The sequence below is a fragment of the Vombatus ursinus genome, unplaced genomic scaffold (genome assembly GCF_900497805.2).
Source record: "Vombatus ursinus unplaced genomic scaffold, bare-nosed wombat genome assembly UNPS02014832.1, whole genome shotgun sequence".
NCBI lineage: Eukaryota > Metazoa > Chordata > Mammalia > Diprotodontia > Vombatidae > Vombatus > Vombatus ursinus.
In genome coordinates, this window is record NW_020954610.1 from 3,660,797 (window position 1) to 3,674,507 (window position 13,711).

A 13,711-nucleotide genomic window follows, 5' to 3' on the forward strand; every position below is an offset into this window, starting at 1 on the left:
AGGAGCAATACAGAATCTGTAGCAGCAAGACTGGCATAGTAGCATCACGGGATTTGAGACAAACAAAGTTGAGTGTCACCAGGCGAACGAAATTGCTGATAAGAAGGTAATTTTTGTCACCCTTCCTTTTCCTTTCTGGCTCAGTACCTCCCCTCGCCCTTGCCAGCAGAGCGCCTTGGCACGCGGAGCACTTGGCTGGGTGGAGTAACAATGCACGCACTGACCTGAAGACTAACAGCTGGGTGAGAGGTGGGGCGAGAGGAAACTGAGGTTCTCCCAGGGAGAAGCTGCCGCCTCGCAGACCCCCTATACCTGCAGTCTTTCCGCTCTTTCCTCCTCCCTTCTCCCCACTCTCAGTTCTTAGCAGTAGGCACCAAGAGAGAATCACCCCCCTCCCCCGCCCCCACTCCCAAGAGAGCTCCAGAAGGCAAGGGGATCCGCGACTCCACACTCCGCTCTAGTCTTGGGGAAGTCCTGAGTAGGGGAGGAGCTGCAGAGCGGCTCCTGGGAAAGTTGGCCTGGGAGCAGCTGCGCTCTCAGTTGTGCTGGTGCTACTACTGGGGCCCGGGCTTGGGCCGATCCTCTTCCAATTAGCTCAGGGGTCTTCGGAGTTTGAGAAGGGTAGTGCGCCTTTGGTCTGCGGAATACCACTCCAAGGGGGTAACCGACCAGCAGGAGCTTCTGATTGGAAGCTCAGCTACAGAAGCGCTTTTGTCCTGACAGGACCTTTTCTCAAGTGACAGAACTAGTCAGGCCAGCCAAACTCGCAGGCAGTCCCAGCAGGTGTCTCCAGATCTTCCCCCAGACTCTCTGCCCAGGGACAGGGGGAGGGGGCGGGATCGGCAACGAGCCCCAGTGGGTGGCTGCCGCCTGCAGGGGCTGCTGAGCCTCCTGGGACGGAACAGGACCGAACCGAGGCGGGATGGAGCCAGACAATCAACCAGAGATCTCCCGGCTCCGCTCCCTCTTCTTCGCTTGCGATGCGAATCGCTCTGGGCGCATCGAACGCGAAGAGTTCAGCGCCTTGTGTGCCGAGCTGAAGGTCCGGCCCGAAGAGGCTGAAGCGATCTTCCAGCGGTTGGACGCCGACTGCGACGGGGCGATCACCTTTCAGGAGTTCGCCCGGGGCTTCCAAGGGGCCAGCCGGCGGCGGCGACGGCGGCGGAGCTGGGGCGAGCGGCCACCGCAGCTGGAGCTGGCACAGGGTGCAGTTGCGGTGGAGACAGATGAGGAAGGAGAGGAGGGAGAGGCAACGGCTTTGGCTGCTCCGTGGGGCATGAAGAGCTTGGGCCAAGCGTGGCAAGACTTCGAAGTCCGGCTCGGGGAGGAAGCCAAGTTCATCCCTAGGTAAGTAAAGAACGGGGGCAGGGAAAGAGTTAACTGTCTTTTTAAATTTTTTTTCCTTCTGGGTTTCCTTCTTTCAGTCTTTTCTTCTCCCCAGAGGTGTCAGGTGGAACGCTACCTTTTTCCTCTAAAAGTTTCATCACTCTCCCCCGTCTCTTTCTATTTCAGTCTTTCAAAGTCATTCGGTAGAACTGAGCCGAGAAAGCAAGTTCAGAGAGTAAGAGTTGTGTATGAGAATGTCTGACCTTTTGACTAGGATGCATTGCTAATTACACTGAAGGGAGAAATGAGCTTTAATAACTCATCTTCACATTGCCCTTTAAGGTTACGCAGCACATTCCCACACTGCTAGGTAGTTAGTGGAAGGTTTACTCCTATTCACTGAGGAGGGAGATAAGTGCTCAGGGAGGTTGTAAATTTACCGTCAGACAGCTGAGTGTGGAAGCTGCGCCTGTAAATCAGGTGTTCTAATTTCAAGATCAGTGATTTTACCACTCCTTTAAACTCAGTGAAATCAGTAATCCCCCGCCCCGCGCGCCTTTCCCATACTCTGTGGTGTTTCCCCCCCTCATTTTAAAGCACTCTGTTGACTATGACCGAGATAGTTATAGCTATCTAATCTTTTTACTCTTCACTTTTGTTTATTTATTTTTTGGCTGGCCCATTCCTTAGGAAATTTGAGTGTTCTCTAACTGCACAATATTGCCCCTTTGGCTTCCATTTTCAGAATTAAATTTCTCTTCCAAGGTTTTGCGAGATGTCTCCATTAATTCTTAATTTCTGAAATGCAAACTTTTCTGCTTTGTTGTTTGGATGTTTGATGAGATGGAGTTAAGCCCTTTCTCTCCTTAATTGTGGAGTAGAAAAGGCAGCATTTTGGTTGGTTAAATGCTCGTCTCCCTCCCTAAAGATGTATCACATGACACATTGTGTTCTTTCAGACCCGTGAAAGGAAACTACACCTGAGAAGAAACCAGGCAAGGAATGAATGAGTGGGCTCTCTCTGGTGAGCCAAGTTCCAGGGCTCAGTCTTGCCTTTAGGGAAAACCCCATTTCCTTCTTCCTCTTCCTTCTCCTGCTAGATCCAATGTGGCTCTCACTGTAACATCTTAAGAAATGATTTACTACAGTGTCAAAGGAATTAGGCAGAGAGAGTGAAGAAGCTTAGGAAGAAACTTCTGTTATTTTAAAAATTTAATCCTTCTCTGAAAAGCAGGCAGGTGGACTACAGCTAGATGACCTCTAAGGTCCTTTCCAGCTTGAAGTCCTGGTGATCTTGCAAAACAATTGGGATACAATTGGGATTGACTTTAAAATTCTGAACCCTGAAACACTCTAGCTTGCCTAGGTTGATAGGTGATGTATCCCAAGGTGCTTTATCTTGCTGTTAAAATAATATGAGGGCTTACCTCTCTTCTCTTTGGATTGTTTCATCTCTTTCTTAGCTTGACCCCGGCTAGGTGAGAAAAACAATGGTTAAAAAAAAAAGGAACAGATCCTAACATTAACAGGGTGAACTCTTATCACATCTGTAAATCATTTAAGAAAATCAATGTATGAAAATAAGTAAAAAGCTACAAGCTTCTAAATGAGTTTTCTCTATTCAAATTTGTCAAGTCTTTTTAAATTAATAAATGATTAACGCTTAAGTGTCTATGTAAGAAAATAGATAATTATTTGGTTTCAAAGTGGCAGGCTAGCAGTCCTTATTAATGGTAATTTGTTGTACCTCAGAAATTGTGCCTTTCCACAAACTTCAAACCTTATTAACTTTAATGGGCTCCAATGTCACCTGCCTGAGTTTGTCTTCTAAGCACCACCCCTTTCAGACCTGAGATTAACAAGTACAATATTTGCCTTCCTATACTTGTTCAAGTGGAAAAGAACTGAATTATTTCATCTGATTGTAACCATGGCAGCCACCAGTTGTATTTGGTAAATTGGAAACCTAATTCGCTTCCTGGTACTTTCTGTCTTCTTACCAAACCTGAAAATGAAACAGCACTTCCTGAAAAAATCCTTTTTAGTTCTTGGTAACATGAGCTAAATTAGGTGTAAGAGGAATTGATTTCTGTAGTAGTCAGCCAGACAATAAATACTTATTAAGTGCCTATTATGTACCAAGTACTGTGCTAAGTGCTGGCAGAAGCGTCTTAATGAATTAAGAAATGGAGGATTTCTATTCCTACAGAACTGTGTATTGAGGTGCAAAATTTTATTCATTTGAATTAAATGAGCTTAATTCTGTTCGCCATATTTGTGACATAAAAATTTATATTACAAAATTTCAGAAGGACAAAAATGATCTAATATAGCACTTGTGTTAGAACAAGTTTTAATCTACTTACCAATACCAAAATAACGATCTGTAAATCTTTCTGTACTTAATTTTGTCAGGTTTCCTTTTATCTGTAAAACGGGAATAGCAATATAATGTTAACCATTGAGAGAGAGAAATTTAACGTATAATGTTTTGCCTTTGAAGATGCACATTAGAAAAAAAATATAGTTATTCCAGAATTGACAAAGTATAGTTAACATGACATGATGGTTTATGGATTTTTTTTAAGTATCAACTTCGCCCACATATGGTACCATGAATTTAAGGTAAAGCTTGAATAATATATGGTGGAAAGAAAAGTAGTACACTGTGATAATATTAATAGAGTAAAATGATATGTAAATATTGCAAATCTTCCCATATTATTAAAAATAACAAATACTGAATATTACACCAGGCACAAAGATTGATATTTGAGATTTGGTTTCTGACTTCAGGGATCTTAATAACTCATATTTCTATAGCTTTTTGTAATTTAAAAAGGACTTTCCTCAATTCAGTGAGGTAGGTTAATGTGAGCTTTATTTTCTCCATTTTATAATAGGAGAAGTGAGACCCTAAGGTTTAAATTGTTTGCCCAGAGTCTGACAAATAAGTGGCAGTGCCATGATTGTAAGCCTAGGACTTTTTCCATTATACCATGTTGCCTGTCATGCAATATTGTAATACTTTACATTTTATGGTTATAGAATGTTTTAACATAGTGTCTTATTTAATTATCTCCACATAGGACAAGTGTATTGAATTGTAAACTCAAGGACTGTGTGTCATCTAAATTTATCATACAGTTAAGCACACAATGAGCAATTATTACAGGGTTGTTGAATGCCTGAATGACTCTCCCCCCCCTTTTTGATAGATAAGAAAACTGAGGATAGGAGGGGTTAAGTGAATGTCCAAGGATCATAGTAAGAGAAACAGCCAGGACTTGGACCCACACTTCCATTGTAGTATGGATATGTTTTCTTTCTTTCTGTTTTACAGTTTGCAAAGTGAAAAAGAAATACTTTGCCAAAAGGAAGTGGCAAGGGTGGTTTGGTTTACCTTAAGTCTCTATGGCAGAGGATGATTTCCTGAAACAAACTAGTTCTTTCCTTTTTTCGTATCAATGACTTTCCATATAGCAAATGTTTTGTGAGAGACATTATGAAAGGAAATTTTAAGAGTCATAGTCTTAAATAGAAGAGGTTGTTTGTGCCTTGAGGGCTTAAGCAAAACATGTGTGTCACTTCAGCATTGAATCTTCATTCAATAGCCTCTTAGGCCTCTCTCTGCCCTTCCTCCACTCAGTGATGTTAAAATTAAGTCCTATCAGAATGGGTTCATTCAGTATCATTTTTGTATTCATTTAGGCAGTAAGGTGGTTCAGTGCTTAGAGTGCTGGACCTCCAAATCCAGCCTCAGACACTTATTAGCTGTATAACCCTGAGCAAGCCTAGTAACTCCTTTGTGCCTTAGTTTCCTCATTTGTAAAATGAAGATAATGTAGAGCATCTATCTTCCAGAGTTGTTTCAAGGATAAAATGAGATAATTTTATAAAGCATTTTGCAAACCTTAAAGCACTATGTAAATACTGTTATAATCTCTATTATTCTTATTCTTTTTATTAGTTATTAATGCCTGCTAAAGGCTATCAGATAAACATGGTATGTGGTCTGCCTTCAAGGGACTTTCAGTACTATAAAATGAGATACACAGAAATATGCATGTATAAGATGGAATGTGATAATTACGTAAGAGGTACAAAGTCTGTGGTGTCTTATGGCATCTCAGAGGAGGAAGCAATCACTTTTGGGTGGACCTTAAGGGACTTGTAAAATTTTATTAGGCAGGGATTGGGGGTGAGGCAAGGGCTTTTCCCAGTAGCGGTAAAAGCCATGGAAAGACATAGAGAAGTATAGGACATGTTGAGGGCTTGATGAATGGTCAAGTTTGTCTAGAACATGGAGGCTCCAAGAGAGGAAGGAGAATAAGATAAGGTAGTTTAAGATGAGAAGGGTTTTAAAGCCCACATCCCTTGAGGTTAAATTGATCTAGTTAGCAGTGGGGAGCTATTGAAGGTTATCATATGAGGAGTAGCATCAACATGGAAGAATATCTCGAAGGTTAATTTGATAGTGGGGTTTCAGTTAATCTGAAAGCCAGAGATGAGAAGTAGGAAGACTAATGAGAACTTTGTCTGGAAAAAGAGAAAAAAGAGACCTGAAAAATAGTGGTAGAAGGAAATGGGAGGAGAATGGAATTGAAAGAACTTTTGAAGGTAGAATCAACAGGACTTGGAATTTGTTATAATGGGGGTGGGGGAAGAGAGAGAAAGGTAAGTGTGGAGGTAGATAGGTTTGAGTTCCAGAGCTGCTACTTAGGCAATGCAATTTTGGATAAGCCACTTCTACTCTGAGCCCTAGTTGCTTGAGAAAGTGCTTTGTAAGCCTTAAAGTGTGATATAAATATGAGCTGCCATTATTATGTGTACCTGTAAAATGGGAGCAATAAAGCTTTTGTAGTATTTACCACAGAATTTATTTTAGAATTATAGCATGCTTTAGAAATACTAAGACACTGTGTTATTGGTAACTGACTAGATATGGGGGATGAACAGAGTCATTAAAACTGACTCTAAGATTGTGTCTGACAGAGAGAATGTATTGTCATGGACAGAAATAGGGAAATTTGGGAGGAAGAGCTGGTTTGGGGATAGGTAGGAAAAGGAAAATTGGATCATTTTTAGATTTGTTTAGTTTGAAGTGAGTAGAGTGGCATTGTACAAGGCTGGCCTAGGAGCTAGGAAGACCCAGCTTCCAGTCCTGCCCTCGACAGATACTAGATGTATGACCCTGTGCAAGTCACTGAATTTTTCATTGCTTTAGGCCAATGGTGTCAAACTCAAATAGAAAGGGGGGGGAAGGGAACAAAATCTTACATAAAGATACCTGTGGCCCACATATTGACTTACAAAACCACATATTAATATCAGCTATGTTATATTTCATTTTAATTTATTTTGTTAAATATTTCCCAATTACATTTTAAGCTAATTGTGGCTGCACTTGGAAGTTGGAAGTGATGCCCCTGTTTTTGATAGCTCTGCACTAGGAAACTCTCTAAGACTAGAAATGAAAGAGGAAACCGGGATTAATAGAGGGGATCTCTTCATCCAGGAGCTTCCTACAACAATGAAATCACAGGTCCAGACACCCTATTCCCTATAAAGAATCTGCTATTTCTTCCTTACAGGGAGATTTTGTAAATGGAGATGTGAAGATCCTTGGAATTGAGGAGGTCAAACAACTGTGAGATCAGAGTATTAGATAAGTCAGGAGGATGGCTAGCTTTCCTAACATCTCCCATTTCCCTGTCTCCACACCTCAAAATGTCTTTGTCTTTGCCCTTCTTCTCTTTGGCTTAGATAGTCTTCCCATTGTCAAGGAATGTTCTCTCTTCCTGTGATCAAACTCCTACCATGGAAAGAACATTGATTTTGGAGTTGAGCATCTGTTCAAAAACTGCCTAAGTCACTTGCTACTAGGGTGACATTGGACAACTTAGCTAAAGGCTCAGAGCCTAAGTTTTCTTATCTGCAAAATGAGGAGGTTGAATTCTATGTCATGCCTATGGTTTCTTTCATCTTTAAATTTTTGAATCAACTGGATGATTCTTTCTCTTTCTTCTGAGACTTGTTCCATCAAACATTACTTTATCATTTTCTCCCATTAGTGGCTTCTTCCTCTGTTCCTATAAATATGTTCATGTTTCTCCCATTCTTTTTTTCTCTTTTCCCCTTTTATCCTTTTTTTCTTTTAAACATTCAAAATTTTATCAACATCAAATTAAATGAACATTTTCATTTTTAAAATAGAACAGAAAAAGAGGATGGCGCAAATCTTTCTAAGGTACTTGCTTACTTTTCCCTTTAAGTACATAAATATGAAACTTTCAAAGTTGTCCTGCTTTCCCATTATTTCCTTTTGGCCTTCCTTATATTCTCTTCTGTGCGTTTTAAAACTTCTCCAATGGACTTTTGTTTTTCTTTTCTGGCATCCCTATTGCTAGATCCCCTTTCTTTTACATTCTCCTCTCCCCGCCTCCCATTTTTCTTTCTTTTTTTAAAGAGAGAAATAATGCTCTTGTGACAAATATTCATAATCAAGAAAAACAAATTCCCTTATTGGCCATATCTAAAAACATACGCTTTGTTGTACTTCTTCAGTTCATCAGCTCTCTGATAGGATATGGGTAGTAGCACGCTTCATCGTTGGCCCCAGTGGCATCATGGTTGGTCATTGCATTGATCCCACTTCTTAAGTCTTTCAAAGTTTAAGTTTATTTATTTACTATGTTGTGTTGTATTATTATAATCTTATTGTTCTCCTTACTCTGTTCCATTTACTCTGAGTCATTTCATATGAGTTTGGTTTTGTTCCAGCTTTTCCTCTTGCCATTTCTCATGGCACATTACTACTCTGTTACTTTCACATTCATACATCACCAAATCACCAAGTGTTTAATAACTACCTACGATGTTCCAGACACTGTGCTAGGCCTTACGGATACAGTTAAAAAGAATGAAGTAGAAGGGGAAAGGAATAAATATTTACGTAGTACCTACTATGTGCTACATACTTCACTAAGCACTTTTACAGATATCTCATTTGATCCTCACAACAACCCTTTGAGATAGGTGCTATTATCATGCCCATTTTATGGTTGAGGAAACTGAGGCAAACAGAGTTAAGTGACTTGCCCAGGATACTTACAACAGGTGCTATTGTTATCCCCATTTTACAGTTGAGGAAACTGAGGTAAAGAGAGGTTAAATAACTTGCCCAGGGTCATAAAGCTAGTAAGAGTATCAGGCCAGATTGGAACTTAGCCTTCCTGACTCTGGGTCCATTGCTATGTCCATTATACTACCAGCTGCATCAGTAGGAATGAAATAATTCCTACCCTAAAAGTATTTACGTTCTCTTCCTTCATCATCGAGAAGCTTCTTGATAGTGAATAATAAAGCATTTTACAGGCCATCTTAGTGGGCAAACATTGTAGTAATAGAATATATGCTTCAGGCACTACTGAGATATTAGCTGAAGGGCAGATGTGAGCTCTAAATGATCTTTTGGCCCGACCATCTCCCAAGAATTTTATAAGAAATCATTATTGGTATGAAGATCAGACATCTTTTCTCCAGACAGATGAACTTGATATTTTTAGGAGGTAGGACAGTTTCAAAGATAATGACTTCAGTATGAAATACCCCTAACCCCACTGTTACTATGCGATGTCTTAAGTATCTGGCATATTCCTAAGGAGATGGCCTTTGTTACTTAAATTCAAGAAATATTTACTGAGTGATCACTGTGTGTTCAACACATGATAGTGAACTATTAGCACTGATACATCCAGAGAGATTAACTAATGGTTCCTACAACTATTGCTAGACTTGTAACTGTCCCTTCTCTCTACTTTGATGATTGAGTTCAGTCTGCGATTATCTCCTCCAGGGCTAAAGTATTCAGAAAAAGGCAACAAAAGTTGTGGTCAGCATTGAAATAATTTGTTCAACTATTCCCTAATTGCTGGGTTGTCCCTTAGTTTTCAGTTCTTTACTGTAATAAAAAGAGATGCTATAAATATTTTTATATAAATATTTATTTTATTTTTATATTTTTCCTCTTTTGTTTTCCTTTTGGGGTACAGACCTCATGGTGGTATGGCTGGGTCTAAAGGTATATACAGTTTAGTGAATTTGGAGACATCGTTCCAAATTGTTTTCCAGAATGAAAATTAACAGTTCCACCAACAGTGCAACGATATTTCTGTTTTCCAGCAATCCCTCTAATAATTATAATTGCTCCCTTTTTGTGGTCTTTACCAATTTGGTGAGTGTGAGGTGAAGCCTTAAACTATTTTAATTAGTTTCTCTAATAATTAGTGATTTGGATAGTTATTATAATTACTATCAATTCTAGGTGGTTTCATTAGTTTTTCCCCTAATCTTTTAAAGTAGTCCTTTGTCAGTTTGGTTTTGGCACTGAATAAGTAAATTAATTTAAACAGTGTTGTCATTTTTGTTATATTTGTTTAGCAATTAATATTTCTCCAATTATTTAGGTGTCTCTATGAAGAGTGTTTTACAATTGTATTAGTTTGTTCTTGTGGGTGTCTGGTGTTAAGGGCTTCTCTGAACTTGTCTTTTTGAGTTGCCATAATTTCCAAAAACACTGGACCCAGAGCGTGCTGGAGACCCTGAAAGTGTCAAGGATGAAGTTTCCCCTGCCTCCGTCTCCCTCCCCAGCTGAAATAATGTGTGTTGGAGGCCACATTTGAACTCAGGTTCTCCTGACTCCAGGCCTGGTGCTCTACTCACTGCACTACCTAGTTGTGCAGTGAGATTTTAAGGTACTTGTATAAACTAATACAGAGTGAAGAAAGGAGAACTAGGAGAATAATATACACATTGACAGTAAAAATCAAGGGTATTTAACCTGGGGTCAGGGGACCCCAAGGGGTCTGTGGACAGATGTCAGGAGTGTCAGTGAAACTGGATTTTTTAAAATTAAGTTAACCCCAAAATTTAAAAAGAATAAGATCATGCCTTGGTTTTCCTTTGGGATATTATACACATATTTTAATGATTCTCCAAATTCTCCCTGAAACAAAGGCCCCTTTTTATCATCAATATTCTGGTGATTATGTATCTACAAGTCATAGAAAACTGTGGTGGTATCTACTTAGCTGAAGTAAGGATCATGTAAGTCAGAAAAAAAATTGACAAATAACAAATTGCAGGAAAAAATGGTACAAAGGATGTTAGAAAAATGTATGACTGTAGAAGGGAAAAAAGGTAGTCCAATCACATAGCAGGAGCAGAGGAAGGCCTACACAATCCACTGGTATTTTAACAACATTAGATCTAGAGGAGGGTCCCTAGCATTGTTGGCAGCTCCACACAGTGGATTGGTAGAAGAACATGGAGAAGTGTTGCACAGGATTGAGTGAAAAAAGCAGAGATTCTGAAAAATCAAAGAGATTAAGAAAATTGAAAGGAATAATATTTATGTGGTAAATAGAGCTAAGAGCTAAGTTTAAAAAAGAACTAATGAATTAGATAAACATTTAGCTAGTCTGATTTTAAAAAAGGAAGAAAATTAAGTTACCATTATCAAAAGATTAAAATGGAGAATTCGCAATACTTGAAGGTAAAATAATAATAATAACACATGCAGTACTTACTATGTGCAGGCATATTTGATTCTCTCAACAGCTCTGCAAGGTAGGTGCTATTACAATCTTCATTTTACAAATGAGGAAATTGAAGCATACAGAGGTTAAATGACTTGCTCAAGGTCAGATAACCAGTAAGTGTCTGAGGCTGGATTTGAACTTAGGTCTTCCTAGGTGGCATAGTTGATAGAGCTCTGGGCCTGGATCAGAAAGATCTAGGTTCAAATCCAGCTTTAGACACTTACTAGCTGTGTGACACTGGGCAAGTCACTTAGCTCTGTTTGTCTCAGTTTCCTCATCTGTAAAATGTGCTGGAGAAGGAAATAGCAAACCACTCCCAGTATCTTTAGCAAGAAAACCCTAAGTGGAGTCACAAAGAGTTGGACACAACTGAAACAGCAACTTTCTGGGTCCAGGCCTAATATAGTATCTGTTGTACTATAACTAGCTAATTACTAGGAAACAATAGAAGCCACTTTACCCAATTTATTGTCATAAAACAATAAAACTGACATTTTAAATGAAGTTAATGAATGTCTAAAATACATAAAATATTACAATTAAAAGAACAAGAAATAGAGAATTTAAATAACTCAATTTCTGAAAAAGAAATCAACAAACTATAAACTATGTCCCAAAAGAAAGAAAAATAAATCAGATCCAGATGGAGTTATAAGTGAATTCTATAAAATATTCAAAGAACAATTCATTCAAATTAACTGTTTACAAAAATAGGAAAAAGAATCCTAACAACCTTCCTGTATAATACAAATATAATGTTGATACCTAAACCAAGGAGAGACAAAGCAGAGAAAGAAAAATATAAATCAAGATCCTTAATGGTATTGACACAAAAATATTAAATGAAAAAGAAGTTATCTCATTTTTAAAAGATTATACATAATGACAAGGCTGGATTTATACCAGAAATGCAGGATTGGTTCAATATAAGGGATGAGAAAACTGCTTTGGCTCACCATCAGGATCGGATGGAATAAGGAATAAGAAAGTGCTTTAAAAATACTAAAGTGTAAGTAATATTAACAATATATGAATATGCTTAATTTATGAAGTCAGATTGAAATATAGGTCATGGTATTTTGAAATTTAGCCAGAACTTTATCTTCTGAAAAGTCTGAAGAGAAGAGAAATCCCTCATACATAGTTTGGTCCCTGATGTTCACAGGATATTCAGTGAGCAAGGGAAGACCTTTAGCATGTTAGCAGCTCCTGTATGGATGGTTTTAGAGCTCAAGATGCTGAAGAGATCATTTCATCCAGCCTTCTCATTTTATAAATGAGGAAAGTGAGATCCAGAAACACTAATTGACTTGTCCAAAGCTACACAGATAGTAAGTAAATAGCAGAGCTGGAATTTGAACTAATTTTCCATGATTCCAAGTTCAGTGCTTGCTAGAGAATTTATGGACTGATGTGGATAAGAATTGTAAAGAATGAGTAGGTATGGATTGCCTACAACCTGCACTAATAGAAGGAGTATCCATGAGGGCCATCATGTGTTTATAGACATTTTAATGTTACTCTTAGCCCTTCTCCCCAAGTAATGCTATAATCAGAGTTAACTGTTGTTTAGAATTGTTGTTCATTCATTTCTTGTGTGCCTGACTTTCAGTGACCCCATTTGGGGTTTTCTTGGTAGAGATACTGGAGTGGTTTGCCATTTCCTTCTCCAGCTCATTTTACAGGTGAGGGAACTGAAGCAAACAGGGTTAAGTGACTTTCCCAGGGTCACACAGCTAGTAAGTATCTGAGGCCAGATTTGAACTTGTGTCTTCCTGATTCCAGGCCCAGCTCCTTATCCACTGTGCCATCTAGCTGCTTTTGTGTCTAGCATTAAAGGTGTTGAAAACACAGAATGGTAACTTAAAATTGAGGCAGAGAAGGCTGAGCAGATCATGATAGAACCCAATGCAGTATAAAGAGTCAACTTGATTTGAGAGTGGACTTGGAGTCAAGAGATATGGGTTCAGATTCTAACTCGACATGGATTATGTAACTCTGGGCAAATCACCTAATCGCAAATCTCTCAGCTTCAATTTCTTCCATTGCAGGATGGGTTTAAATAGGCTATATGCAGCGACAGGAAATCTGCAGCCTTGAGGTCACATGTGGCCCTCTAGATCCTTAACGACTGAATCCAAACTTGATTTGTTCTGTGAAGTTCTATGTAGTACCTACTTACTTAGAGGAAGAAACCTCTTTGTATCTCTTAAACCGGTGGTGTCCAACTCAGCAGAAACTGAGCCACTAAATTGTAACTAAGTAGCCCTGCACATTACACATTGACCTAGAAAACCCCATGTTAATATTATTTATGTTCTATTACATTTTTGTTTATTTTTGTTAAATATCTTCCAATTACAGTTTAATCTGGTTCTGGCATCACTGGGAGTATTGAGGCCTGCTAAAGCTGGATGTGGGCACAGGGTGAGAGGGGTCATTATTTCTGTCATCAGCATCTCTTACAAGGCAAGGTACAGCACAGAAATAACTTTTTACCTTGCTGTTCAATTCCTTTCCCTCTTAGAAGGGAAACAAGCCTTGTTTGTATGATACCTCGACCTAGGGCAACGAATATTTGTTTTTGGAAGCAATGGGGGTAAGTGACTTGCTCAGGGTCACACGGTTAGTAAGTGTCTGAGGCTTGATTTGAACTCGGGTCCTCCTGGCTCCAGGATGGGTGCCCTATCTACTGTTCCATCTAGCTGACCCAGGCAATGCATCTTGTTCTCAGGCTTTAGTGTTTTCTGGATCATCTGCATTGCAGACATTAGACATCCATA

The 13,711-nt window shown here is 39.2% G+C and overlaps 1 protein-coding gene across 1 annotated transcript in view; it reads left to right on the plus strand.

Annotated features, from left to right (window-relative positions):
- The first annotated feature begins 463 nt into the window (after positions 1-463).
- The window catches only part of LOC114025602 (ras and EF-hand domain-containing protein-like), a 107,309-nt gene continuing 94,061 nt past the window's right edge, over positions 464-13,711 (plus strand). The window contains exon 1 of the mRNA XM_027839080.1: positions 464-1,347. Within this exon, the coding sequence (XP_027694881.1) occupies positions 923-1,347 (425 nt within the window). The 5' untranslated portion in view covers positions 464-922. The remainder of the gene's footprint in view (positions 1,348-13,711) is intronic.